We start from the raw sequence: 26,156 nt of genomic DNA, 5'->3' as shown, positions 1-26,156 counted from the left end.
CATAGTAGTTTTTACACGATTAACAAATGACTAAGAATGGGTGAAGCTAATTGTATTACGACACATCCCAAACGACAAGCGCCTGGTAGCTTTTACACGATTAACAATTAGCAGCCAAGTGTATTACGATACATCCCACACGACAAGCGCCTGGTAGCTTTTACACGATTAACAGGTGACTAAGAAGAAAAAAAAAGCGAAAGAAACCTGCGACAACATCATGGGTTGTTCTGGAAATAATTTAAAGATTTTTACAGCACCTCCAGAAAAAGATGACGTCAGGTTGTTTTTTGACTTTCACCAGGAATTGTGAAATCTACAGAGGTTTTTCATATTCTAATCATCAACATTGGTTGCATGGTCAGCTTACGTCCCGCATCTTTGTGAAGTTTACAGGTCTTGTACATGTATGGTCTGCCCACGTCCCGCATCTTGTACTTGTGCTTTGTAGACCCGATGACAAGCCAAGACCTGTTTGGTTTGAGAATGTGTTGGTCTCTCTCCTTTTTTTTTTATTAAACAAGTGCAATAATGAAATCTTTTATTTTATTTACTAACAGGTTTAAGTGTAATAGCTTGTGTCTGTTGACAATTTGCCCCATGAAAATAAACCTCTTTCCTCTGGAAAAGAACCCTTATTTTAATAAACTTTCTTAATGCAAGTTTCTATTTCCTTGTTACTGCAAATAAACAGTATCAGGAAATGGTTTTGTAAAAGTATTAAATCCTATTACTATCATTTTGTTTCTTAACTCCAATTAAATATTTTGAAATATTTTCATGTGTTTAACACAAGCGTATTGACTGAAACACTTGGACCTTTTTAATTCTTTAATTGAATTATCAGTAAGTATTTTGTCATCAACTTTCCAGATAGCCATCAATACAATTACGGAGGTAAATCATACTTTATCAACCAATACTATTCTAATAAACTGATTGTGAGGTATTGGACAATAAAATAAAAATAAATAAAAATAAATAAAAAAAATAAAAACAAGGTAAAATACTTTGATACTGCTTTTAGGCCTTTTATTAGATAATTTGTTCAATAGTAGAATTAAAGTGTGTTGTTCATCGTTTTGTTTATCGAAGATCTCCTCGAAACTATCTTTAACTTCTTCAGCGGGGTAAATTACAGACAAAAGGCTGTTGATTAACAATTGGCTTTCACTCAAAGATTGGTGTGAATCGTTTGAATTCATTTCAAAATAAAAGCTTAAACGAAAAAGAATGAAGCAAAAAAAAGTGTGGTGTGCGAAAAAAAGTAAGGTGCGCCAGCGAAAAGTATGGTGCGCGTATAATTAGCTAAAAAATAAATTTACTTTAGTGCGGCCGAACATTGTTAAAACTGCAAGGATAATTCACTCCTTCAACCCCACCCAACAGCTACCCAACAGCTACCCAACAACTACAGTCTGGACAAAATTCTGGAAAAACTGGCTTACATCCAATAGTGCGTAACAGATGGTATCGTTTAATTAACAAACTTCCTGTCAAAGCGTTTCTCCATCGAATACTCCCCGATGTTCATCTCTACCCAAATTGTGACTTAATGTCCGGATATCATTGCCAACGCAGAACATGTTTTCATTATTTGCCCTCAATGATGGTCCGTATGGGTCTCTATGCTAGTCCTTTTCAACCAGCTCCAAGATCCATCCAAGTCTGAGCAACAATCAATCATTACCCAAAAATTTTCCAATTAAAATTTCAAGGCACAATCACCACCTTATTCCACTGCAATTTCACACAATTGCTAGGCTCGGCTATTTATTCAATTTGGCTGTACCACTTAAAGGAAATCTTTCGAGATATACCGTTCCAAGTCGACATTACTGCCATCCACATTCAACACACTGAGGCTTCTCTACTCATCGAACAAGCAGAGGATAAGGACATTGAAAAAAATCAATTCCCACTCCCTACCAATTATTTTCATAGTCACTCAATTGTCAGAACCAATAATATTTGTGTCCAGCATTGCTGATTTTAAGACAAAGCAATCAAACAGTTTTAGAACCCGCTGCAGATTCTGGGAAATAAGTAAATCGCGTAACAAGGTGATATGCACTGTGACCTTGTTTTCTATTTGTGAAGGATTTCTTACCGCGTTACTAAACAATTATTCTATTGCCATCGAACTAACAATGTCGAATTCAAAACAGCCCACCTCAAGTAAAGCCTTTTGGGAATCAAGCGATGATAGCAAGTGTTTACTACCAAAGAACTCAAATCTAATATCCTTAGCAACGACTTACTAACAACTTTAATCATAGAAATAGAAGCCGCCATCCATTCATTAGGCGCAGCCGGTTTGCCAATTAACGTTTCAAAAGTTTCTGATCAACTGACCGATACCATTGTATCTTCATATGATAATAAAACTTCATTATTTATCTATAAATCAAGTTGGTGCTCAAGAATTGCCCAAGTGCTGTCTAAATCAAATATTAGCTATGTAGGTTTAGCGTTTAAATTAAAATTGTTCCTGTTACTGATTATTTTTTAGAAAAAAACAAAACCAAATTGGGAAAATATCTCTATGTTAATTAATGACAAGCGACTGGGTATTGTTAATCCTAACATTAAACCTTTTGAAGCGTTTCCTATTACAAATGGTGAAACCGTTAGCGTTTCTAAAAATTCATCATCATTAAATTCATCATCATTAAATTCATCCTCTTCTGCCTCGTCTTCTCCAAAACAACCAAGGTTATCTTTACAGGACAAGGATTATATTAAAAAATTGTATGAAGACTTAAATGAAACTTCTATGTGGAAATTGTCTTCTGGTGTGGTTGTAGAGAAAAAGATGGAAGAGTTCGCACTTGTTTGTAATTTCGAGCAGTAACTATCGAATAATGTTTTTTTTATTGCAACATACTTATAAACTTGTTTTTTAGTCCAGTACACTCTCTCGTCCTCGATTTAAGCGACGAAAGTTGGAAGAAATATTTCAGTGATCAAGATATTGCTGAAATGATGAACTACAATGAGAAGAAGCTTCCAGAATTGCCAGCTGAATTAAATAATTTTATACTTGAAGCTCGAAAGCTTCCGGATGCTGACTCATTTAAGCAGTATTTGAAACAAGAATTTGATTCCACTGCTTGTGAATGGGCTAAGGATACAGTGCTTGATTATATCAAGCTTTTTAAATATCAAAAATTGCCGCTCAACCATCAAACTGAGGGCGATATGCTTCGCAGAATTTGGTTTTTTCTCGACACCGTTCTAGACGATTCTAAAATAGATTGCATCGGGTAAAGTACAACCTTCAGTTTCATTCCAAAATTCTAATTACTAATAAAATTGGTTCTGTTTCCAATAATTTAGAGGTGAGAAATCAAGTAAATCTTCTTGTGTTAGTAGAAATCTTGGTAGAACATTAGCAGCTAAAGATAAAATGGAGAGAAAGTTTACGGGAAGAAAAGTCGATATGCTCTTTACTCGCCAAAGATTGGAGTATGGCTGCTGTGAGTGTGGTCGCTTTGACGATGATACAAAGCAGCTCTACGACGGTTCATTTAAAATGGAAAAAGTCTTGAAAGATATGATGTATAGTTTATACAGAGCGGCGCCTAGTTCAATTCGTCAATTAACTCTTGTCGGCTATTTGATGTATGGTAAGTAAAGATTTGGAATTGCGACATCGTCCCTTACCCCTTTGCTAATGATGAATTTTCTTTATTTAGAAACCAAATTTACCATGGTTCTCTGTGATTCACCGGCAGGGCACGTAACAAGAATTACCACTTTGAGCTCAATTGATTTACCTGAGGAGGTTGATGACATATCTAATCAGCTCCTCGCAATATTAAAGGTTGTCTATCAAGGAAGGCTAATTATGGAGGAGAGTAATAAGCTTGTAAGAAAAGAGAGTGCCGACGTAAAAAAAATAGAACCAGTGAAAGATCTGTTGTTGTTACCTTGTTTCAGTGTCGAAGCAAGTAAAAGAAAGAGAAGAAGAGACGGTGAGGAAGAAGATATTGAAGCTTAAGTCGAAGGAAGAAAAAGCAAAAATAACGAAAAACATATAATAAATATTCATACCGCTTATCAAAATACCCTTATTAAAAAATAATATACTTGTTTAAATTCAATTTAATCTTTACTTGTTTCAAATCGTGTAATGAATAAACTCAATGTCAATACAAAAAAAAAGTTGTGTAATGAGAAATAATTCTGCTATGTTACTACAGAAGTTGTTTGGCAGCAGCTAAATCAGACAAACCTATTCGGTTCGTAATATCAAGACTGGAAGTCTGTCTTGACAATGTGTCAACAAAGTAGCAAAAGAACAACTTCTATTAACAAGTAGAAATCACTCCAATCGGCCCAAACGGGCTGATTCGTTAAAAATTGCTTCGTTTATGGATACTGCTTTTAATAAAAACGTAAATTTTTAAAAAAAATGAGCTTTAAACCTTTCTGTGTACAGTGCGTTTTGCTTTTTTTTTTGCTTTTTTTTGAAAAAAATCAAAAACTGACTCAGTGATCGTCATTTTCACAACACATTCAGCTAGAAGGAGTCTCTCACGCTGTTATTGATGCTATCTCGGCTATCCGTGCTGTCAAACTTAAGTATGAGAGAGTCTGGAAATGTTAAGAGGAAAAAAAGTAGTAGGAGCTACGAAGTGAGAAAGTCGTCTCAGGATAGGTTATCTGTTCCTAAAGGTACCACAGATCTATCTTTTTTAAACAATACTACATATGGATATTATGGATGAGTTTCTTGAAATTAGAGGTTATTTCATTGTCATGGATAATGCTACCATCCACATCGCCGAATTGATTGATTATATAATCATTAACAGACAGGCTATACCCCAGTGTACCTCCATCCTTACTCGCCTGAGCAAGTGAGGCTCGAAAAGTGATCAAATCAAGTTCAAAAAATTGACCAATAGAACTTCAAAAAAGTGTTCAATTGAGAGTAAACGCACCGTAAATGAATGAATGGCAGGCATCAAGATGTTTAGTTACCAACTTGCAGAGTTGTAATTAGAGATTTATCTCTTCTTGCTCTCCCCCCCCCCAGTGATAATACCATAGTGTGAGATTACTAGTATACTCGACCTGAGAATTCATCGTTCTTCAAGTGTTGAGGGGCTACACCGTATCAATGATGATCGAAAACATTTTCGTTTAAGCTACTACATATACCGCAGGACTTCAGAGTCCTCCCCCCCCGCCCAATGTTAGGATGATTTATGTATCATACTTTTTTTTGAATTTAGCTGCGAATTAGAATAGCTATATGATTGTATTTTATTAAGGGTACGGGGAATAACTTGAGTCATTTTTTCTTTCAGTATGAATTGGTCTCTTAATAGAAACAGTTACCCGGACTAATAAGCATTTATATATTTGGGTTTCACCATTTATCACCGCCTATTTTTTTTTTTTTTTTTTTTTTTTTTGCACTATAAAATAATTTTAGGGACACCGTTTTTTTTACGGACACCTTTTTTTTTTTTACTGATAGCGCCGGTTTTAGAGATACTAGTTCATTTTATATTTGAAAAAGATAAAATTTTTATTGGGGTTAATATATATCGAGTAGGAAAGAATGAAAATGGTCTTAAGTGTCTTGATAAAACTCAGAGAAATCACTTGTGCAAATATCTCTGTGCGTTCTTACAACTATTTTATGAAGAGGGCTTACTTGGGGCCAATGTTCATAGTCGATGGGTTTTTTGCTCTTTACGTTGGTTTGGCGATCCAGAAAATAGAAATGCGAGCTTGTTAAAAAAAAAATTGGATCAGCCAAGTATTAGGTGTCCAACTCAAAGAAAGGGACAAAAGTCTGTCGGTATTTGTTGTAAACGATACTACCGTCAAGATCACGTTCAATACCGGTCGTTTTAAAGATTCTTGGAGAAGAATTCAAAAGAACCACGGGACGTTTCATTGTATCTGCAACTAGTTGCGGGCAACCGATGGTGTCAAACCACATATAATGGTCCTCCGGGTCTTAACATGGGGATTTTGAAGCATTAAGTTTCCTTTCCAAATAGTCCATGTCTAGTTGCATGGTTTCATAAACATTTCGATAAGACCGAAGAGTGTTGAGTATGAATTTTTTGACTTGAATCGAACCTTCTTCATGTCCAAACAGTGCAAGGCTGATTGCTCGAAATCAACAATTATCTTCACCTTGAGGATCAATCAAAGCTAAAGCTTGATTGGCATCTAATAAATCTAACTGTTTAAATAAAGCAGGATTATTGTCCAGAGTTTGGATGGTTGTGCCGTTGTATCTTTTAAAATACCGTAAAAAGTCAGTTTTGAATGCTTTAACATGTAAAATAAAATACTTACTTTAAAGAAATTTCTTTTACCACGTTTGAAGGAACATTTTCCTGGCTTTTGTCTGCTGCTTCGTATTTTTTTTATCTGCTTTATTTTTGGTGAGCTATCTACGATATCAGCCTTGCGCTTCTTGTTTTCTTGCTTAATGGCATCGTCCTCGTGCTCTAGTCCCAGCTTTTCTCTCTTAGTGCTTTTTGGGTGGCCTTTCTGGGATACCACAGTGGCAGGAGGACGTGCGGTTTCAATTGATGACTTGCAAACAAGAGCATCGTACAAGTCATCAATACGCTTCATCATAATTTCCTTCTCTTGCTGACTGCTGACCGTCTTCAACAACAGAGAGAATTTTTCAAAACGGATCATTAGACGGCTTTGGTAGGCGCCCGATTCGTCAACGGATTTTGTTTTCTCACTGGCTTCTTTCGTTATCTCAGCGATGGTGGCAACTGAGAACACCACTATTAATAAATATTAGAATTTAATTTAAATATAAACCCCATTAAAGAGTACTTACCACTTCCGTCAATATAATGGATTCTCCATCTTTTTGAAATTGCCTTAAAAGGCACAACGCCGTTGTTATCCGAGAGTAGCTTTACCAACAAGTGTCTGCACGGAAGATTGTAATTTCTTCTTAAAGAACACAGGCAAGTCTGTTTTCCTGGAAGTGCATGGCTCTTATGATTTGGATTTTCGCTGGCCAGTCTCAACTCTACCAATTCGGACTTTATACTCTCAAGAGCAAAGTTGGTGATATTCATTTGAAGTTGACTGACTTTCGTCATGATAACCAAATCAAGTAAACCTGTCTACTGTGTCAACGCCTCTCTCTCGTGGACTGCAAGTCGCGGTATTCCTCCTTTATTACATTAATTATTTTCAGTGAGTCTCGATTGAAAGAATACAATAAATAATACTTACCCGTTTCTGGGTCCAAGGGCTGATTTTACTTGTTACAATAGCTATACTTCCAGAAGATGTATGCGTGTGACGCTGGATGTTTGTATGAGTTGCCTCAACTCTGTTGGATGTTCGATTGCCCATGTGCATCAGAGCATTGACATGATATTCTGCCCAAAAATATCTAACATGGTGGTTTGTTGTTTCGATGTGTCTTATAAAATTCCAAATGAAAATGCTGTCGTCTCTACAGAAACGTTGTTGGATATTCGTAAGGTCAATCCCATTAACGTTGCAAACATCTCTTGTTTTCAACATCTACAAACAAAACGATTTATTTTAAGAAAAACTATACTGCTAATGTCTTTTGAGAATGTTTTTAAAGTGTGCGTATAATATGTCTTTATTCAAAAAAAAACTAGATCACAAATAATGCTAGCTTCTTACCACATCCTACTTTTACTATCAACTTCCTTACCTCCAAAATTGCACTGGGAGTGCTTCCGCTTTGCATCATCTTGATTGCAAATTCTTGATCATCTGCTTCCAATTTCCTGTTAACATGATACATTTGGCGGTTGTTGCTAACTGGGTGCGTGTGGTCAAAACAAGCCTTGTTAATATACCAGCGATTGTTCACGTCTTTGGTATCCAACTTGATGTGAATAAAAGCCGTACATCCAACCTTAACAGTCTTACGATTAGTCCTTTTCAAGACACCCTCCCCATCATTATTGTCTTCTATTTCACTTTTTTAATCAAACTAGACCAGCCATTCACTCAATGCATACGTACTTTCTTCGCCTCTGGTGTTGCTGTATTCGCCAAAATGCTTGCATACCAGTTTCATGTAAACTTTATCGCTTCTGAGTGTCTCAAAAGGCATGTTCTGAGACTTACAAAACTCTTGGATCTCGTATTTGGCCGACTGCTTGTCAGCGAATTTTTTGCTTCCAGGAAACTCCTTTCCAAAAGCCTCCTTCATACTTACGACAGCTTCGCTACTACCAACAGTCTCCTCAAAAGACGGTACCGGAAAGTCAGTCAGGTAATTTTCCTCGTGATCTTCTGCTGCATTCTCTGCGACACTGATGGAGTCCCAGTCAAACTCGTTCAAGAGAGCGTTTTTGCCGGGATTTTCGTGTTTAACGTTCTCATTTTCTAATGTTTGCTCGAAGCCATCGTTAATTTCAACATCGTTACTGAACTCGGAAAGAAGTGCTTGAATTAGCAATTCCTTATCGTTGATGTCTTGTTCAGTCATTTCGTTCATAGTGAGATTTTCTTAATAAGTAAAAAACGGTGTCCGTAAAAAAATACGGTGTGTCCCTGAAATTATTTTATAGTGCAAAAAAAAAAAAAAAAACAAATCCGGGCCGGACAAACAAACGGTGTCCCTAAATATTTTTTACACCAAAAAAAACGGTGTCCGTATAGTTACCCTTATTTTATGACTCTTGCATAAACTTGACGTCCCGCTTCAATGGGTTTTCTTTGTTTCCCTGCGTTCGTCTGTTTTAGGTCTCTTGAACTATAGTTGGTCATGGCAAGATCTACTAGCGTTAAGATTAGATCGTTTAGAATTTTACCATCCATAAAGTTGACCCGTGTCATAATTGAGTCAATGAGAGTAATTGTAAATAAATGAAGGATGCGTAGGGAATAAGATGTATATGCAATTTGTTTATTATTTAAATCATCAAAGAGAAAAAGAAAAAAATTTATTCGTACAAAGCCTTCTTGGCGAATTGAGGCAAGACGAAAGCAGCCTTGTGAACATCAGAGTTGTAGTAACGACAGAGCTTATCCTCTTGTTCCTTGGTGAAGCTACGGAGGGGTTCTCTGAGGTTAGCGTCAGCATCCTTGGAGCACATGATGTGACCAATTTGACCACTGGGGTAAGTGGGGATACTGGTGTAAGCATACTCAACTTGAGGGTAGAGGTTCTTACAGAAGTCCTTGACCTTTCTGATGAGAGGAAGATGGAGCCACATACATTCACCTTGAGTGGAGAAGACACCCTTTTCGGTAAGAGCGTTCTTTAAGAGTTGGAAGAAATCAGGACCGAAAAGAGACTCAGCGGGACCATCGGGATCAGAGGAATCAGTAATGATAACATCGTATTGGTTGACCTTATCCTTCAAGAACTCGAAACCATCACCAATGTGAACCTTAACCTTAGGGTGTTCGAAACCAACAGCCATGTTGGGAAGGTACTTCTTGGAAACACGAGGAACGGCCTCATCAATATCAACAAGAGTAGCTTCTTCAACACACTCGTGCTTGACAACTTCACGGAGGACACCACCATCACCACCACCAATCACAAGAACCTATTTTTCCATTGGGTTATTTTTTTCTCTCTTTCTCTCTTTCTCTCTTTATCTCTTTTCATCTCTTATTACCTTCTTGGGACAAGGGTGAGAGTTCATGGCAAGATGGGTGATCATTTCTTGGTAGCTAATAGTTTCAATCTGTTAATTATCAAATAAACTTATTTTAATCCTTAAACCGTATCAACACTTACGAGAATTCATCACGCTCAGTAGCTTGAATAACGTTATCAAGAACCAAAACGTTACCGTAGTTGGATGATTGGAAAACAAGGACATCTTGGTACTTGGACTTTTCAACGTGAAGAATTTCTTCGACCTTGAGAGACATGGCTATTATTATGGGGAAACGTTAAAACGTCAGACACGTCAAAAAAGCTATCTTGTTTCCATTGTTACCTTGTCCGGGCCACATGGTGGACTTTTCCATGAACCAACCGTCAACGATACAAGGGTGAGTGAGAGGTGCAGCCATTTTTATTATTCTAGGTGTACTAAAAGAAAAGAAACGAGTGAATTTGAACAAATTCATTTTTTTTTATATTTCACCCAACAATAAAAAAAAAAAACTTTTTTTTTCTGGCCTTTGGACCGTGACTTGTTTTACCTTTCAGGGTTCAAATAAGGAAGAAAAATCAAAAACCTTGAGACATGACATGGACACTCTTCGTGTACCAATGTACAGGATTTTTTTTTTTTTTTTTTTTTTTTTTTTTACACCTCATTTTCTAAAAAGGAACTAATTTCTTCAAAAAGTAAACGCTATTTTTCTAGCCTAAAGTTTTTTTTTTTTTAAATAAAAACGATAATTTTTCTCTATACTGATACGTTGAGAAATCTACCCCCCCCCCAATGACAGATCCAATCATGACAGACATGTAAGGTAATCCTCCATTCTCCCAAGAAGCCAAAATATTACCTGGATCGCAATGGATTTTGTTTGAATTCTACTGCCTTTACCTTAAACTCGAAACTCTTGAATTAAAGTTTGGAAGAGTAAGGAGGTAAACAAACACCATTTGTAGCCTCTATTCTCGAATGGAAGCTGACTTATTTACATTTTCTATTGAATACAAGGTAACAGCTAGAAATCTATTCTTAGACACCAAAACTCGTCCTATTTGTATAAAAAAAAAAAAAAAAAAAGTACTTGGATCTCGTTTTTGCCGGACCATTGAACTTTGAACTTCCTTGTCATCAAGGAGTGGTGTGCACTTTCTTGTTGACAAATCAATTGAAATTACCCACAAGCGAATCATCAAAATTCTTCAGACAGAAGATAGCTGCAATTGCTTCAAACCGAAATACCTTTCATTAGACCAACGTCTATGGCGAAATGGTAGAACCCAGCTTCATCCATAAAATCACGCTTTTTTTTTTTGCTTATAGTTTATAACCTCATCTGCTGACCTCTCCAAGGAAACACATCCATGTATTATTTTTAAAAAAGAAAGATGTTTGAATCTTTTCATTGATAAATCACAAATCGCTCTCATTGATTGATGGGAACGCCGATCGACCCCATTGACAGGTTTTTCAATCTCAGAACCTTACCATTTATTGATGCTCTTACTCAGCGCGATGCTGCTTTTCACCTTTAAGCAATGATTATTTTACTCCTACTCTCTTCTTTCTGTCAATAAGATCATAGCATTTCCACAGGCTACTTTAAGGCTCGTTCCTGAAGCAACGAAATCCATAAGGTAGTACACATTCTGTATATCTGGCACCTTTTATTTCCCACCACCCAAACATCTTTGTGCTTCTTCAAGTGTACCCAGTTACTGAGTTTTACTTCAATCACGTTTCGTTCGACATCTAAGTTGTCGTCTTTTACCATGCGGCTCATTAGAAAAAGATTGTAATGCGTCATGTTACTGGATTACTACCTCATTTTCATCGTTACTAAGGGCAGTCATGTTCATTCAGTAACAATAATTTTATTATTGAAAAAACAAATAAAACAAAAAGATATGCTGATGGGACTGGAATATTTTCTTACTTTTTTTGGGCAATCCGGTAGTCCATCAGTCAATTGCATGATGTTTACAAGCTATATGTGACAGTGAAGAGACCACATGAATAAAAGGATGGTGTCACACGCGCACACAAAAATATATGCCAAAAAAAAGGCCATCATTGTGTGTCCGTCATAAGCAAATGGAGAAATTGGCCTTGTAGTATAAAATAAATGTGATAAAATAAAGGGTTTTGGGCTAAATGCAATGATTTATTAGAATATAAAAAAAAACTTGACTGATGTTTCAGGCGAAAAATCATAGTATAAGATACGGTGGGTAGAAGCTGGTTTTCATCAACCACAGCTAAGGAGTGTGTAACAGCTCATCTGCCGAATGAGCTAACCCCTGAAAAAGGATGGCAGCATTGGTGCTTTCCAACCTCAAAGAAAGATTTATGGATTTCTACAAATAGCAATTAGTACTAATGTAATGGTATGATAGATTGATCATTTACTTTCAGTTGGCACAAATCCATCAACATCTTTTCCGTACACTTGAAAGTTGCAAACGACGTAGGCATCAAACCAACAGAAATTCTTTCGTAAGGGTAATACCCATCGTTAAATGTGACCATGTATAATTTATACGAAAGACCTAAATCGATCAAGTTAGCCTTTTTTATTTAATTTTTCCTGTTTTATTTTACCATACATTAGTACACCAAAAGTCACCTGTAAATGGCTGTGCGCAGACTATAATTAGCACTGCTTCCTTCAATGATTTGGCAACCTTCAACATTAGATGCAACTGTCTCTTGCAAGTCTCAAGCACCCTGGTTCGAGCAAGGTCGACAGATGCTTTGGGTGTGTTGATTGCCCTATTTTCAAAGACTTCGTGCGGAAAACCATGTCGGGCCGCGAAGAATCAGTCTCGGGCATTTTTTTGTTTATTAACCCAAGTCGTAAAATCCCTGTATACAACTCTAAGTCAGCATAAAAACACTCAGATTTGTGTTTAAATAATCTATTGTGAAGCATTACCATCGAGATGGGCTACTATATGGAAAACCCAATTCAAAACAGCATGTCCAACGAACACAGAACCAAAGGCAAAAGAAAAGATAGGCATAGCACCTCCAACATTCTCGAATGCCATACACTTGATAATTCTATTAATAAATTAAATATATACATCCGACGTAATATGAAGAAGGGCAAGTTCTTTTCGACGGTGCTGAACTTATCTCCTCCTATTTCCATTACTTCGTCGTTATCCATGGATTTTTCCATTGCCTTGATGCAGCTGATTATGCTGTGTGGCAGTTTTGAAACAGGGCCTACGTACTGTTCTAATACCTTCGTTGGTTTGAAGCAATCAAACAAAGCAGAAAGAGAAAGCCGTCTATCCATGTCAGTTGGTTTGATGGTTTTATTCATTGCCTCGATATGCGTATTGTCGTATTTTGTCTTTATGAGTAGATTGGTTGTTGTCATTTCCTTTTTGCCAAAAAATACAATATCTAACTCGCTTAAAGTCAAAGTCCATATGTAGCCTTTAATGCTGTAGGAAGAGCTTTCTGATTCTTTTAATGATTGACTGTCTCTGTACGTGCTGTCGTATTCACTATCGTCATAAGCAACGTCCAAGAATGGAACGCTTGACACCTGAGACTTTTGGGAACTATTGATCAATTCGACTGGGATTTCTGGCTCAGATTGTTCAATGTTTATTGATGATCTAGCCTTTTTTCCTTTTCCTTCCTATTGACGATTTAGAACATGTATATTAGCTGATTAAATAATTGAAAGATATATCCATGAAGTACCTTTTCGAGTTCATCTTCCGCTGGTCGTTTGTATAACATACCCGCAACCTCATCATTCTTCTTTTGGTAGCTTTCCCGAATAGAAAAACTTTGTTGGATTCCTATTGGTTGCTCAGCTATGTTTTCGTAAGCTGTCTTCCCTTTCTCTAGCAGCTCCTGTCAATTGACTTTTTCAGGATCAGTTATAATAAGGCATCCTCTCCAGCTGTTCTTGACACGAACGTGTTTTTCCGTAGTCGTTGAACAGCGAACTGTGAAGTGCACTGATTTGCAGAAATGTCACCAATTACCCACTTTGGTCGACTGGGTAAATGATGACAGCTTTTGAGGTAGGCGTTTAAACGAGGTAAACTCTACACGTTTGTCGTAAAGATTTTACGTCCCTGTCACGTGAAGTTTCCAAGTTCCCAGAACGATGCCTATGATTGTGTTTTTTGTTAATATATGCGATCAAAATTACAATATAATTTATGTGACCTACAGAAGTTTCGGCTTAAAGCTGAAACCCCAACTTGGGGGGTTCTCCATCGTAAAGCGTTGACTAGCCGCAGCAGTAATATCACTGATTCTTCGCAAAAAAAAGCAGAGCGCGCCTTTTCATTTATAAAAGAAGCAGGTTTTTTTGTTTGTTAGTTTAGCGTTTTCTTGAATAATAAAAGTCATTATTAACCAACCTTTTTGCAATACTTGTTACTCTCTTTTAAAAGAGAGTGCTATTGACGAATACATTCGTAAAGAAAAAGGGAAGAAAAAAATGTGCGAACAAGTTTTATTTATAGACTGATAAATAAGAGCTGGGTTTTATGTCAGCATGATATAATAATTGATTATTTAATCAGCCATTTCATGTTTGAGCCTTTACCAATAATAGAAATGCATAAAAATAACCATTTGCACTTATTGCTCCACTCAAATATACATCAGAGCCGCAGGCTTACATAGATCTATAATGTTGAAATTAGTAATTGTTTATCAGTGATTCGACAATACTGTGTGCCAATAATAATGGGGTGAACATTATGCAGCTTATTAAATAGCGTAGATATGAACACGGATTGCAAATAAAAAACAGATACAAAACGGATAAACACGTAAAAGCAACAGAAAGTTTAGATTTATCTGCGGACCTCATCAAATAAAGGAGTGCCAAAAACCAGAGGGAAGTTGAAACTACTATTTCTAATATCACAGATGATCTATCACCATTGCCAGTAAAATATCACTCATGATGAGATGCTGGATAGTATGGTACTATTTGGCTGAATTCGTCCAAGAATCTGCTCTCAGTCGGAATTTCTTTCATAAAATCAGCAAGCTTGCTGTAGTGTTCAATACTGTACAAACGCAGTCCTGACCCCCGAATGACATAATTCTAGTTTAAAAACCTCACTTTCCCAGCCAAAGAAATTGCCCTTTTATAATCTTTGCTACTCAGGAACAGGTCCACAACTTAGACCATTACTCCTACTTTCTTTTATGGTATATCAATTACTTCATAGCAACCGGAATACTTTGTTAATTTTGATATTACTTGTAAAATCATTTATTGGTCTTTAACAATTGGGTGGAGTACTTGACCAATATTGACCTTTATCACTCTTATTACTCGCGACCTCATTCATAATTGCAATACTTTTTTTTCAATAATAAACAGCTTGTTTTCTTCTGCTATATTTATTCTGTTGTAAGGAGTAAGAATTGAATCTCTTCCATACGGAAGCGATACTTCGAAATACATATGTCACCAAATCAGTGAAGAGACTAGCAATACAATCATTGGTAATAATTATTATCTAATATTCCTACTACTACTGTTACATACGAAAGTATTATAACTGCTATAAGCTCATCGGATGCAATTATTATAACTCTTCGGCCAGAAGCCACCCTACGCATTGTGTTTTACAAAACAACTAATAGATCTAACAGCCAATGTACATCCTACAAGTTTTTATGTGTGTGCAGTATATAGATCACAATAATTAAACAGGATATACTTGGTATGGTACACATAAAAAAGGAAAATATGTCAAAAGCAGTAAGCATAAAGGCTATAAGCACGGCGGCGATGATGACGGGGATAAAGAGAAGGGTATTTACAAACAGTACTTGCAATAATTATAATGATTATGGTTATCAGCTTATTACGCTCTCATCATTACATTTAATCCCTATTTCTATTCTGAAGAGGACATAAAATGTCGGCGGTACATCAGCCTATGGTGGCTCACTAAAATGTAGTATCTGAATCCATTAAGTGGTAATCAGAACTTTATATTCACTTTCAATTTCTGATAATTATGGAACTTGATTTTTCACTGGAAAATAAGTGAAATATTAGAACTTTTTGTATCCCATTTGGGCGTTATTGAAAAGCATCTACAATCTAATAAAAAATGACGAATGATCTGAAGAATGCTTGTAAATAGATTATATACGAGAAAAAAAAAATGTCATTTACCAAATTTCTGGGAGCATTTAGTAAAATTTTAAATAAGGCCGCATCTTTTTATGTAATCAATCCAAATGCTCTGTAAATTAAGAATGAAATCATAACATCAATTCTATCAACGCTTTAATTATTTTTTTATGCTCCGGCTACTTCTTTACTCAATAACGACGAGAGATTTTATAGCAAGCACATAAATTATTTGAATATGGGGTTTTGAAGTCATTTAAAAACGAAAGTCGGCTGTTAAAGTGCTGCATGACAATTCTCTCATGCTACACTAACAAAGTATGTATACAAAGTGCGAATTATAATACCACCTTCTCTCCTCATTACTCTCTTTCGTGGAAATTTAGACTATAAAATGTAAGTAGTCAAAAGTGATTTATCAAGAAAACTATGATTACGGCACATACTTAAAATAAACGAAAGCTGGTAAAGATGTATAAGTGGTCTTACAGAACCCAAGAAATTGTAACACTTTTTGAGTGAAAATTGGAAAGATACTATTTTACCAAGGGAGTTTATGTCTTACAAAACTTAGTAAAATATTGAATGGATTCATCATTTCTATTCACAAATAACGGATTATAAAGTTAAATAGAAACGACCAAGTTAAGAGTCGTGGTGTGTGTGTCATCAAATTATGTACAAAGCTATAGTAATTTTCTTTAATTCTCGGAGCATGCTTTATGAAGAATGTTCATTCAAGCATAGTTTCATAAATAATTAGTAGAAATAGGAGTCTAACATTTACGCCGACGCTACTGTAATATCCCGGAATAGACATATATAAAATGCATTAAAATTATAGTTGACCAAACATTAAAGACTAATTTTATGAAAGTTCACACCATTGTAATTTTTCTGAGTAGTATATCTGCATTGTACGCATTTGGCGAATCGTCTTTTATACATGACAGTTATGATTACATATTCGGTAGTCATAAAGGAAAAACTAACCATCGACTGAAGAGTCGTGCTGACGATGCAACAACCTGCGATAATTCTCTTACCTCTAAAATGGTAATTAAGAGCAATCCTTTATTTTTAAACATAGCACTCATATGCTAAATAAATATTTTTTTTAGTTCACTAGATTTTCTGGGATTTTCTTTGGTGATTTTACTACAAGGAATGGACAAGATATCCTGGGACCTCTTGCTGTTCGAGGAACTTTTTCGGGTAGTGTTTACACAATTAATGCGAACGGTGCTGTAAATTGCAGTGATATTGAGCACAATTTTGATGGCTATGGTCTTGTTGTGGAAGGTTCTTATAATGGCGCCAGTGCCCGTGTCCATGGCGCTATATTCCTTCCATACGGAACTGATACTTCGAAAATTCAGGAACTAAACTCTAACTGTCCAATAGTTACGGATAGAGGTACTGGTCTATTCGATTTCGAAAGAGCCTACATCAATTCCGTCTATGCCTCCCAAAAGTTTGCAGCATTAGAACCTAATCTTAAGCTGGATGAAAACGATGTTTTTGTTAGGCTGGGTCCCAAAATAGGACATTTTGATGTCATGACTTTAAATACCTGCAACAACTTCAATTGTAATCTGTATCCAGGAAAGCTGTCTTATCCAAATCATATGATCAACGGCGTAGGTAACTGGAACGGTCCTAGAGATTTGTCTTTCCCAGAGAACTTGATCATTAATGTAAATACACCTTTTATCTTGGATATGACGTTGTAGTATGTTGACATTTGGCTAAATAATTTTTATTAGATACCAGTCTCCGTTGGCACGACTTTTACCATAGCTGGAAACCAGCCAAGTTTGGGAATTTCTGCTTGCAACACAATTTACAACTTTTACCCTTCAGATGCAAATGGCATTTATACACCTGGAAGAATATACATCAATCGTAACACCGGAGGTCAATTGGGAGGTTTCACCCTGGCGCCCGATGGTAATTTTTCTTTTAAGTTTTACAATCAAAAAGCTTACCACAATTTGTCCTAATGCGTATTCGCTCAGCTAACATCGAAGAGGCTGGTACCGGAAATTTTGCTGGATTAGTTGTAGCCAATGATTATGTATGGAAGCAAGGAACTGGTGGCGTAGAACTTCATGATTACGCTGCGGTGGGCGGGAGGTGCTTTGGATTTACGGGATGTTTTCCCATATTTAACGATAGTGATCCTCTTTTCCCAGAATTAGTAGTAATACCCCCTGAAACGTCGCTTTTGACTTTTAGTACAATCTTCAGCGAGCCGACAAGCATTCTGACAACGTATAGCACCTTAACCGACGATATGAACCCAAGCAACACAATTACGTATAGCACCATAACTGAAAACCTTAGTAGTACAGTGACATACAGTACAATTACAGAAACCCCCAGTGATACTGTATTGTACAGCACAATCACTGATGATACTAGCGATACAATGACAACTAATACTGGAGATCTAAGCGATACAACAATATCTTATAGTATAATAACCGAAAACCCAAGCGACACAATCACATACAGTGTAATCACCGAAGATCCTAGTAATACAATCACATATAGTGTAATCACCGAAGATCCTAGTAATACAATCACATACAGTACAATCACCGAAGATCCTAGTAATACAATCACATACAGTGTAATCACCGAAGATCCTAGTAATACAATCACACACAGTACAATCACCGAAGATCTTAGTAATACAATAACATATAGTACAATCACTGGTTTTCCTGATGACACAATAACGTATAGCACCATTATTGATGTAACTACGCATAATACCATTAGTAAAACTTCTGGAAATACAATCATTCATAGCACGATAACTGATATTCCTACCACTACTCTCACGTATGATACTATCATAGTTATAACAAGCTCGTCCGTTGTAGTAACTATAACTCTCGAACCTGAGGTTACCCCACGCAGTGTATCATCCCCAACAATCAGTAGTTCTAATAGACCTGTACAAACTACAAGTGTTTATGTGCCTACTAGTTCTACTAAATTAACTTCCGTAAACAATACCCAGTATGATACGGAGTATACAAATTACGATGATTATACAACTTACCATTGGGACGATAAACATAAAAGCAAATATGTCAAAAGCAATAAGCACAAGGGCCATAAGCACGGTGATGATGAAGAATGCGATGAAGAGGAGGAAATTTATAATGATTACAATGATTACGATTATTAGCTTTTGCATTCCCACCATTACATTTAACCCCTATTATTCTGACATGGGCATAAAATGTTGGTGGTAAAAAATCAGCCTTTTGCGCCTCACTAAAATGTAATATCCAAAGTTTTAAAGAATGATGGTTTGGACTGAATTCAATTGTTGATGCCTATGGAACTTGTTTTGATACCAGAGACAATGTGTAAATACTTATAATTTTTATTATCTCAATTGGGCGAGATGGAAAGTATCATAAATCTGATAAAAAATGACGATTTAAAGAATGTTCCTAGACTTAAATCTGATAAGAGAAAAGAAATGTCATCTGGGAGCATGGTAAAATAGTGAATGGGGCCGTGCTTATTCTTCTGAGCTTGGTTAAGATCAGATATTTTTTTATCTGATTAATCCGAATACTCTGTAAAATGAGAATAAATATAAAATGCGCAAAAAAAAAAAATTGTAATTGATCAAACATTTAAGACTAATTTTATGAAAGCTCACACCATCGTAATTTTGTTGAGTAGTATTTCTGGATTGTATGCATTTGGTATATCGTCTTTTATACATGACAGTTATGACTACGTATTCGGTAGTCATAAAACCACAACTAGCCATCGACTTCAGAGTCGTGCTTACGGTGCAACAACCTGCGGTAATTCTCTTACCTCTAAAATGGTAATTAAGAGCAATCATTTATTTTTAAATATAGCACTCATATGCTAAATAAATATTTTTTTTAGCTCACTAGATTTTCTGGGATTTTCTTTGGTGATTTTACTACAAGGAATGGCCAAGACATCCTGGGTCCTCTTGCTGTTCGAGGAACTTTGTCAGGTAGTTTTTACACAATTAACGCAAACGGTGCTGTAAATTGCAGTGATATTGAGCACAGTTTTGACGGCTATGGTCTTGTCGTGGGAGGTTCTTATAATGGCACTAGTGACCGTGTCCATGGCGCTATATTCCTTTCATACGGAACTGATACTTCGAAAATCCAGGAGTTAAATTCTGATTGTCCAATAGTTACAGATAGAGGTCCTGGTCTATTCGATTTCAAAAAAGCCTACATTAATTCTGTCTATGCCTCCCAAACGTTTTCAGCATTAGAACCTAATTTTAAGCTAGATGAAAACAATGATCTTGTTAAGTTGGGTCCCAAAATAGGATATTTTAATGTCATGACTCTAAATACCTGCAACAACTTCAACTGTAATCTGTATCCAGGGAGGTTGTCTTATTCAAGCCATATGATCGATGGTATAGGTAACTGGAACGGTCCTAGAGAATTGTCTTTCCCAGAAAATTTGGTCATTAATGTAAATATACCTTTTGTGATGAATATAGCGTTGTAATAGATTGACATATAGTCTAAATATTTTTTATTAGATACCCATCTCCGTCGGCACAACTTTTACTATAGCTGGAAATCAGCCAAGTTTGGGAATTTATGTTTGCAGCACAATTTACAATTTTTACCCTTCAGACGCGAATGGCGTTTACACACCTGGAAGAATATACATCAGTCGTAATACTGGAGGCCAATTAGGAGGTTTTACCCTGGCGCCCGAAGGTTTTTTTTTTAAAAAAAAATTCACAATCAAAAAGCTTACATCAATTCAATCAAGTACTAAACACTTCTCTTTCATATATTTATAGCAAACATTGAAGAGTCTGGTACCGGAAATTTTGCTGGATTAATTGTAGCTAATGACTATGAATGGAAGCAAGGAACTGGTGGTGTAGAACTTCATGATTATGCTGCCGTAGGTGGGAAGTGCTCTGGATTCTCAGGGTGTTTTCCCATATATGACGATCGTGATCTTCATTTCCCAGAATTAGTGGGCATATCTCCTGAAGAGTCGCTTTTGACTTTTAGTACAATCTTCAGCGAGCCGACTACAAGCATTAGGACAACATATAGCACTTTAACTGACGATATAAACACAAGCAATACAATCACATATAGCACTTTAACTGATGATATGAACACAAGCAGTACAATCACATATAGCACCGTAACTGAAGTCCCTAGTAATACAATGACATACAGTACTGTTACGAGCGATACAATATCATACAGCACAATCACTGATGATACTAGCGATACAATGACGTATAGCACCATTACCGGATATCTAAGCGACACAACAATATGTTATAGTACTTTAACCGGAAACACGAGCGACACAATCACATACAGTACAATTACCGAAGAGCCTAGTAATGAAATAGCATATAGTACAGTCACCAATTCTCCTAGTGATACAGTAACGTATAGCACCCTCGCCGAAGACCTTACCGATGCAAGTATATATTATAGTAGTTACTGAAACTCCTAGCAGCGCGATTATACATAGCACAGTTACAGAAGAGAGTAGCAATACATTTGATCATAGCACCCTTATTGATGGCCATAGTGATATAACTACTCATAATGTCATTACCGAAGAGACTAGCAATACCATCATTTATAGTACCATTACCGAAGAGACTAGCAATACAATCACTTATAGCACTATTACTGATCAGACTACTAGTACAATCATTCATAGCACGATAAATGATATTTCTACCACCATTCTCACGTATGATACCATCATAATTACAACAAGATCATCCGTTATAGTCACTATAACTCTCAAACCAGAAGTTACTCCACGCAGTGTATCATATGAAACAGTCAGTAGCTCTAATAGTTCTGTGCAATCTTCAAGCGTTTATGTGCCCACCAGTTCTACTAAATCAACTTCCAGAATCACTACCCAGTATGAAACGGAGTATACCGACTACGATGATTATACAACATACAATTGGCACGATAAACTTAAAAAAGGCAAATATGTCAAAAGCAGTAAGCATAAGGGCCATAAGCTCGATGATGATGAAGACTACGATGATGATGAAGACTACGATGATGAAGAAGACTGCGATGATGAAGAGGAAGAGATTTATGATTATTATTATTAGTTTGTACCACTCCAACCATTACATTCAACTCCTATTATTATTACATGACATAAAAAATAGGTGGTACAAAGTTAACCTATTGCGGCTCGCAAACCTATAAAATGATAATTAGGACTGAATTCATTCTCAATGGTTGATGATTATGAAACTGTTTCGCTACTATAATATATGTAAGCCCTAAATTTTTTTTATCGCAATTGGAAGAATTTGAAACGCATCAAAGTTCTGTTAAAGATGACGATTTAAAGAATGTTCCTGACCTTAAATCTGATAAGGGAAAATAAATGTCATCTACCAAATTTCTGGGGACGCGGCAAAATATCAGATAGAACTGAACTTTTTTTGTCAAAAATGATTCTTTAAAGTTCTTTCAGTTTTCTTAAGACCCGAAATTCATTTCATGTATTTTTCATTTAAAAATAAACCCGTGGAAGATTTGATGGTTCAGCAATCTAGATGCTTTGAAAATTGAGAATAAAATCATGTTAATTCTATCATAACACTTTAATCAATTTTTTGTTTTCGATTTCTACTCAATGACCAGCTAATAAGGTCTTTATATAGCCAATCATGTTACAAACATTAAGCTCATTTGAGACGGCATTTAACTAGAAGAATAATTGTCGAAAACGTTTGGATTCATGAATAAATTAACGATGAACATATAACGTTAATCATTTTACTTGCACCACATTTACAAAAACAAATGCTTTGTAAATATTTATTGACAAGCCCTGATGAGCAGAATATTATTCTTTACGAGAATGTTTAAAACATAAATTCATAATATATAAAACCTACAGCTTATTTTAAAGATGGCTCGGAAATAGAAAATCTAGGAAAATTAGGATTGAATAAAACGATATATATGCACATGCATAAATTTTATCGCAATTTAGAGGTGTTGGTTTACCTTTGCTGATTTTGTCAAAATAACGTTCATTTTAAGATCATAAATACAGACGAGTAAATCATGAAAGTTCAGCCCACTATAGTTGTACTTGCATGTGTTCCTGGGTTGTGCGCGGCTGAAAAATTTGATTATGCGGGTAAAGAACTTCAACGACACATTTAAAAATTTAAACAATGTTCTTATGAGAACTCTGCTTTTAGGCCTTTCCGAGACTTTAAAAACATTCTGCGGTAATGATTTCCTTTCTTGTTGGGATGTAAGATATTTTTCATGGAAAATTTTAAATCAAGTTGAATATTCATAAATACGCTTTCTTCCACATTTAGCCTGTTATATCTAAAGGCGTATTTTTTGGTGATTTTGCTGTAGAGGATGTTCGCAATATGCATGGTTCTCTTGCAGTTCAAGGAAATTTAGACGGTAAATTTGGTGCGATTAATAAGAACAATGCCTTTGATTGTAGCGATGCAAACAATGTTTACTCAGAGAAGTATGGTCTAGTTGTTGGAGGCCGAACTCATGCTACTGTTGATCATGTATACGGTGCCTCATACTTTCAGAAAGAGACAGACATTTCACGTATCCGGAAGTATGGCGAAGGGTGTCCCATATTTACTGATCAGGGTACCGGTTTTTTCGACTTTAAACAAGCTCACACTGATGCAATAATGGCTTCCATGAAATTGTCAGTTTTACATCCTACTTTAAAAATGGATGAGAATGATGTTCTTACAAGACTCCATGATAAAGAGAATGATTTCGATGTTATAACCATGAACACCTGTAATGACTACAACTGCCATCTTTTTCCTGGAATGCTATCGGATGCTACTCATATAATTAGTGGGAGGAATATCGAATGGAAAACTTCTCAAGGAGAGACATTGCCACAAACGCTAATAGTTAATGTAAGTGTTTGTAGTATTTTTACATGAAAGACATTATAAATGTAGTTTGTTAATATGTAATCTATCTCGGCTAGGTTCCTATTTCTGTTGGCACGACCTTCACATTATCTGTGAACCCCGAAGGCTTAGGAAATTCAGATCGCAATACAATTTACAACTTTTACCCTTCGAATGAATATGGCATCTATACACCCGGAAGAATACACATTAATCGTCATATGGTTGGGCAAACCCATGATTTTACATTAGCACCTGATGGTAAGCTTTTTTCTGAATATGAAACGAATATATGCCGCTAACATATATGTTTCAATCCTGTTTACTTCATTTAGCGAACATTCAAGATATTGGTATCATTGATCTCTCGGGAGTAGTTGTGGCTAATGATTACCATTCCAAAAACAAAGCTAGTCCCATGAATCTTTTTGCAGCTCCCCAGAAGAGATGCATTGGGCCTGACTGTATGCCCGAATCTCTAACACCTATCAGCACAATAACCTATTCAACGATTTATAGTGACATTCCTGATACAGTGCATAATAAACCCACAACTATCACCATACCTTTTTCAACAATCACTCAAGAGATTGATAATACGATTACATATAGTACAATTTACGAGGAGACTAGTACTATACACCATAAACATTCAATAGTCACAGAAGTACCCGTCAATACAGTTGTATATAAAACAATTTACGGCGATGTTACCGATCAATACACCTATTCAACGGTAACAGATGATATTAACAACACAGAACCTAGATATCTCACGATTTATGACGATACTCCTGGACAATCAATAGTTTATAATACCATCGTTGTTCAACCTTCCATTGTAACAAATCAGCAAGAAATAACTATAGAATATTACAGCACACTGGAATATCAAACGATTTCTACTGAAGTTGATGATGAGTCAGTAGTCTACAACTCATATTCAACTGTTAGTGAATTTACATCTCATTCTGAACGACATATAGTAATATACAGCGACATTGTACCTGAAGCTCCTGACTCTTCTCAACTCACCTATTCGTTTGCCACCATTTATGGCGGTGACACCGGTCAATCGATAACCCATAGCACTGTGACTGACACACCTAGCACCGAATCAAAACAATATTCAACCATTACTTACGAGCCTTCCAGTACGATAACACATAGTACTGTGGATCATCAATCTTTAAGTATTCCGTTTGCTTTGGTATCTTCTCTCAGAAATGAATATAGCGATGCTAATCGTGTTGACATTCCTACACCACAACCCCAGCATAGCACTGTAACTGACACACCTAGCACCGAATCAAACCAGTATTCAACCATTACTTATGAGCCTTCCAGTACGATAACACATAGTACTGTGGATCATCAATCTTTAAGTATTCCGTTTGCTTTGGTATCTTCTCTCAGAAATGAATATAGCGATGCTAATCGTGTTGACATTCCTACACCACAACCCCAGCATAGCACTGTAACTGACTATCCTAGCGCTATTCCAGACAAATCTTCAACTAGGGAGACACACTTTGATACAGTCACATTTAATACAATAACCGACATTGATTTATCCAGTAAACTCATTTCCGATGTTACTATGAGTGGAATAAGACACAGAATAGCGACTAACATCCCTAGAGACACCATAACCCACATCACAATTACTGATATCCCTCACAGCGAAAAAATAACCCATCACACGGTTATTGATATCCCCAATGAATCTATACCTCGTGATACAGCTACCTACCGTACATTGAACGACATCCCCCATGAAGAAGCAAATCATCGCACCATTGCTGATATCACATCTAACGAAGAAACACCTTTCCGCTCATTTATCAATATCTCTGACGAACCAGTGAATTACCGTACAATCAATGATACTCCCAACAAAACAGTGATTTACAATGGCAAAGTAACTGATACTCCTGTCATCCATAGCCGAATTGAAGATATACCCAGCAACACCGTGGCCCATAGGACAATTACAAATGATATTTATGATACAACGGATGGATTCAAGACTTTGGTTAGCACTGTTACTGGGTCCGATGAAGCTACCAAAAGTGATATACCTAGAGTGATACCACATAATGATTCGCATGACATCGATAAGATCCATACAGAAAAGCCGCATATAGTTACAAGTAGACCTTTAACATCGCCTATAGCTGACCAGCCCGATTTGGTGCCTACACATGTTGATGACGGCTATCCAGAATACAATTGGCATGACCTATACAAGCACAAAAAAAGCAAGAAGGGTAAATATCACAAGTATAATAAGTACAAAAGCCATAAGGGTCATAAGCATGCTGAAGATGAAGAGTGCAACGAGGAAGAGGAAGAGGAAGATGATGATTATTGAACATACAAGCACGAAGCTTTTATTATAAATTATTAAACTTTTTATCAGTCGCGT

The 26,156-nt window shown here is 36.2% G+C and overlaps 5 protein-coding genes across 5 annotated transcripts; 3 read left to right on the top strand and 2 right to left on the bottom strand.

Annotated features, from left to right (window-relative positions):
- Positions 1-2,037: 2,037 nt before the first annotated feature.
- EV154DRAFT_510085 (uncharacterized protein) lies at positions 2,038-4,095 on the top strand. The gene is made up of 6 exons (XM_051601669.1): positions 2,038-2,208; positions 2,280-2,461; positions 2,513-2,850; positions 2,907-3,266; positions 3,340-3,629; positions 3,699-4,095. The coding sequence occupies exons 1-6, from the start codon at positions 2,151-2,153 to the stop codon at positions 4,001-4,003; spliced, it is 1,533 nt and encodes a 510-aa protein (XP_051457365.1). The 5' UTR covers positions 2,038-2,150; the 3' UTR covers positions 4,004-4,095.
- A 4,583-nt stretch (positions 4,096-8,678) lies between these two features.
- EV154DRAFT_510077 (spermidine synthase) lies at positions 8,679-10,145 on the bottom strand. Its single transcript, XM_051601668.1, has 4 exons — positions 9,951-10,145; positions 9,746-9,884; positions 9,624-9,678; positions 8,679-9,551 (listed from the first exon to the last, which is right to left on the bottom strand). Exons 1-4 carry the CDS (start codon positions 10,081-10,083, stop codon positions 8,940-8,942), a joined length of 939 nt encoding a protein of 312 aa, XP_051457364.1. The 5' UTR covers positions 10,084-10,145; the 3' UTR covers positions 8,679-8,939.
- A 1,730-nt stretch (positions 10,146-11,875) lies between these two features.
- EV154DRAFT_563888 (uncharacterized protein) lies at positions 11,876-13,376 on the bottom strand (the record flags this gene model as incomplete). Its single annotated transcript, XM_051605806.1, has 7 exons — positions 11,876-11,974; positions 12,027-12,166; positions 12,232-12,389; positions 12,467-12,494; positions 12,553-12,680; positions 12,752-13,272; positions 13,338-13,376. The coding sequence occupies 7 exons, from the start codon at positions 13,374-13,376 to the stop codon at positions 11,876-11,878; spliced, it is 1,113 nt and encodes a 370-aa protein (XP_051457363.1).
- A 6,056-nt stretch (positions 13,377-19,432) lies between these two features.
- EV154DRAFT_589211 (uncharacterized protein) lies at positions 19,433-21,939 on the top strand (the record flags this gene model as incomplete). Its single annotated transcript, XM_051606849.1, has 6 exons — positions 19,433-19,618; positions 19,684-20,152; positions 20,207-20,259; positions 20,330-20,513; positions 20,600-21,250; positions 21,312-21,939. The coding sequence occupies 6 exons, from the start codon at positions 19,433-19,435 to the stop codon at positions 21,908-21,910; spliced, it is 2,142 nt and encodes a 713-aa protein (XP_051457362.1). The 3' UTR covers positions 21,911-21,939.
- Positions 21,940-22,883: 944 nt separating this feature from the next.
- Positions 22,884-26,102, top strand: EV154DRAFT_481753 (uncharacterized protein; the record flags this gene model as incomplete). Its single annotated transcript, XM_051598419.1, has 5 exons — positions 22,884-22,959; positions 23,024-23,079; positions 23,150-23,731; positions 23,806-23,989; positions 24,064-26,102. The coding sequence occupies 5 exons, from the start codon at positions 22,884-22,886 to the stop codon at positions 26,100-26,102; spliced, it is 2,937 nt and encodes a 978-aa protein (XP_051457361.1).
- Positions 26,103-26,156: the final 54 nt, after the last annotated feature.

Source organism: Mucor mucedo (assembly GCF_025094135.1).
Source record: "Mucor mucedo strain NRRL 3635 chromosome Unknown EV154scaffold_49, whole genome shotgun sequence".
In the NCBI taxonomy this organism is placed as follows: domain Eukaryota; kingdom Fungi; phylum Mucoromycota; class Mucoromycetes; order Mucorales; family Mucoraceae; genus Mucor; species Mucor mucedo.
This window is presented reverse-complemented; position numbering and strand designations above follow the sequence as displayed.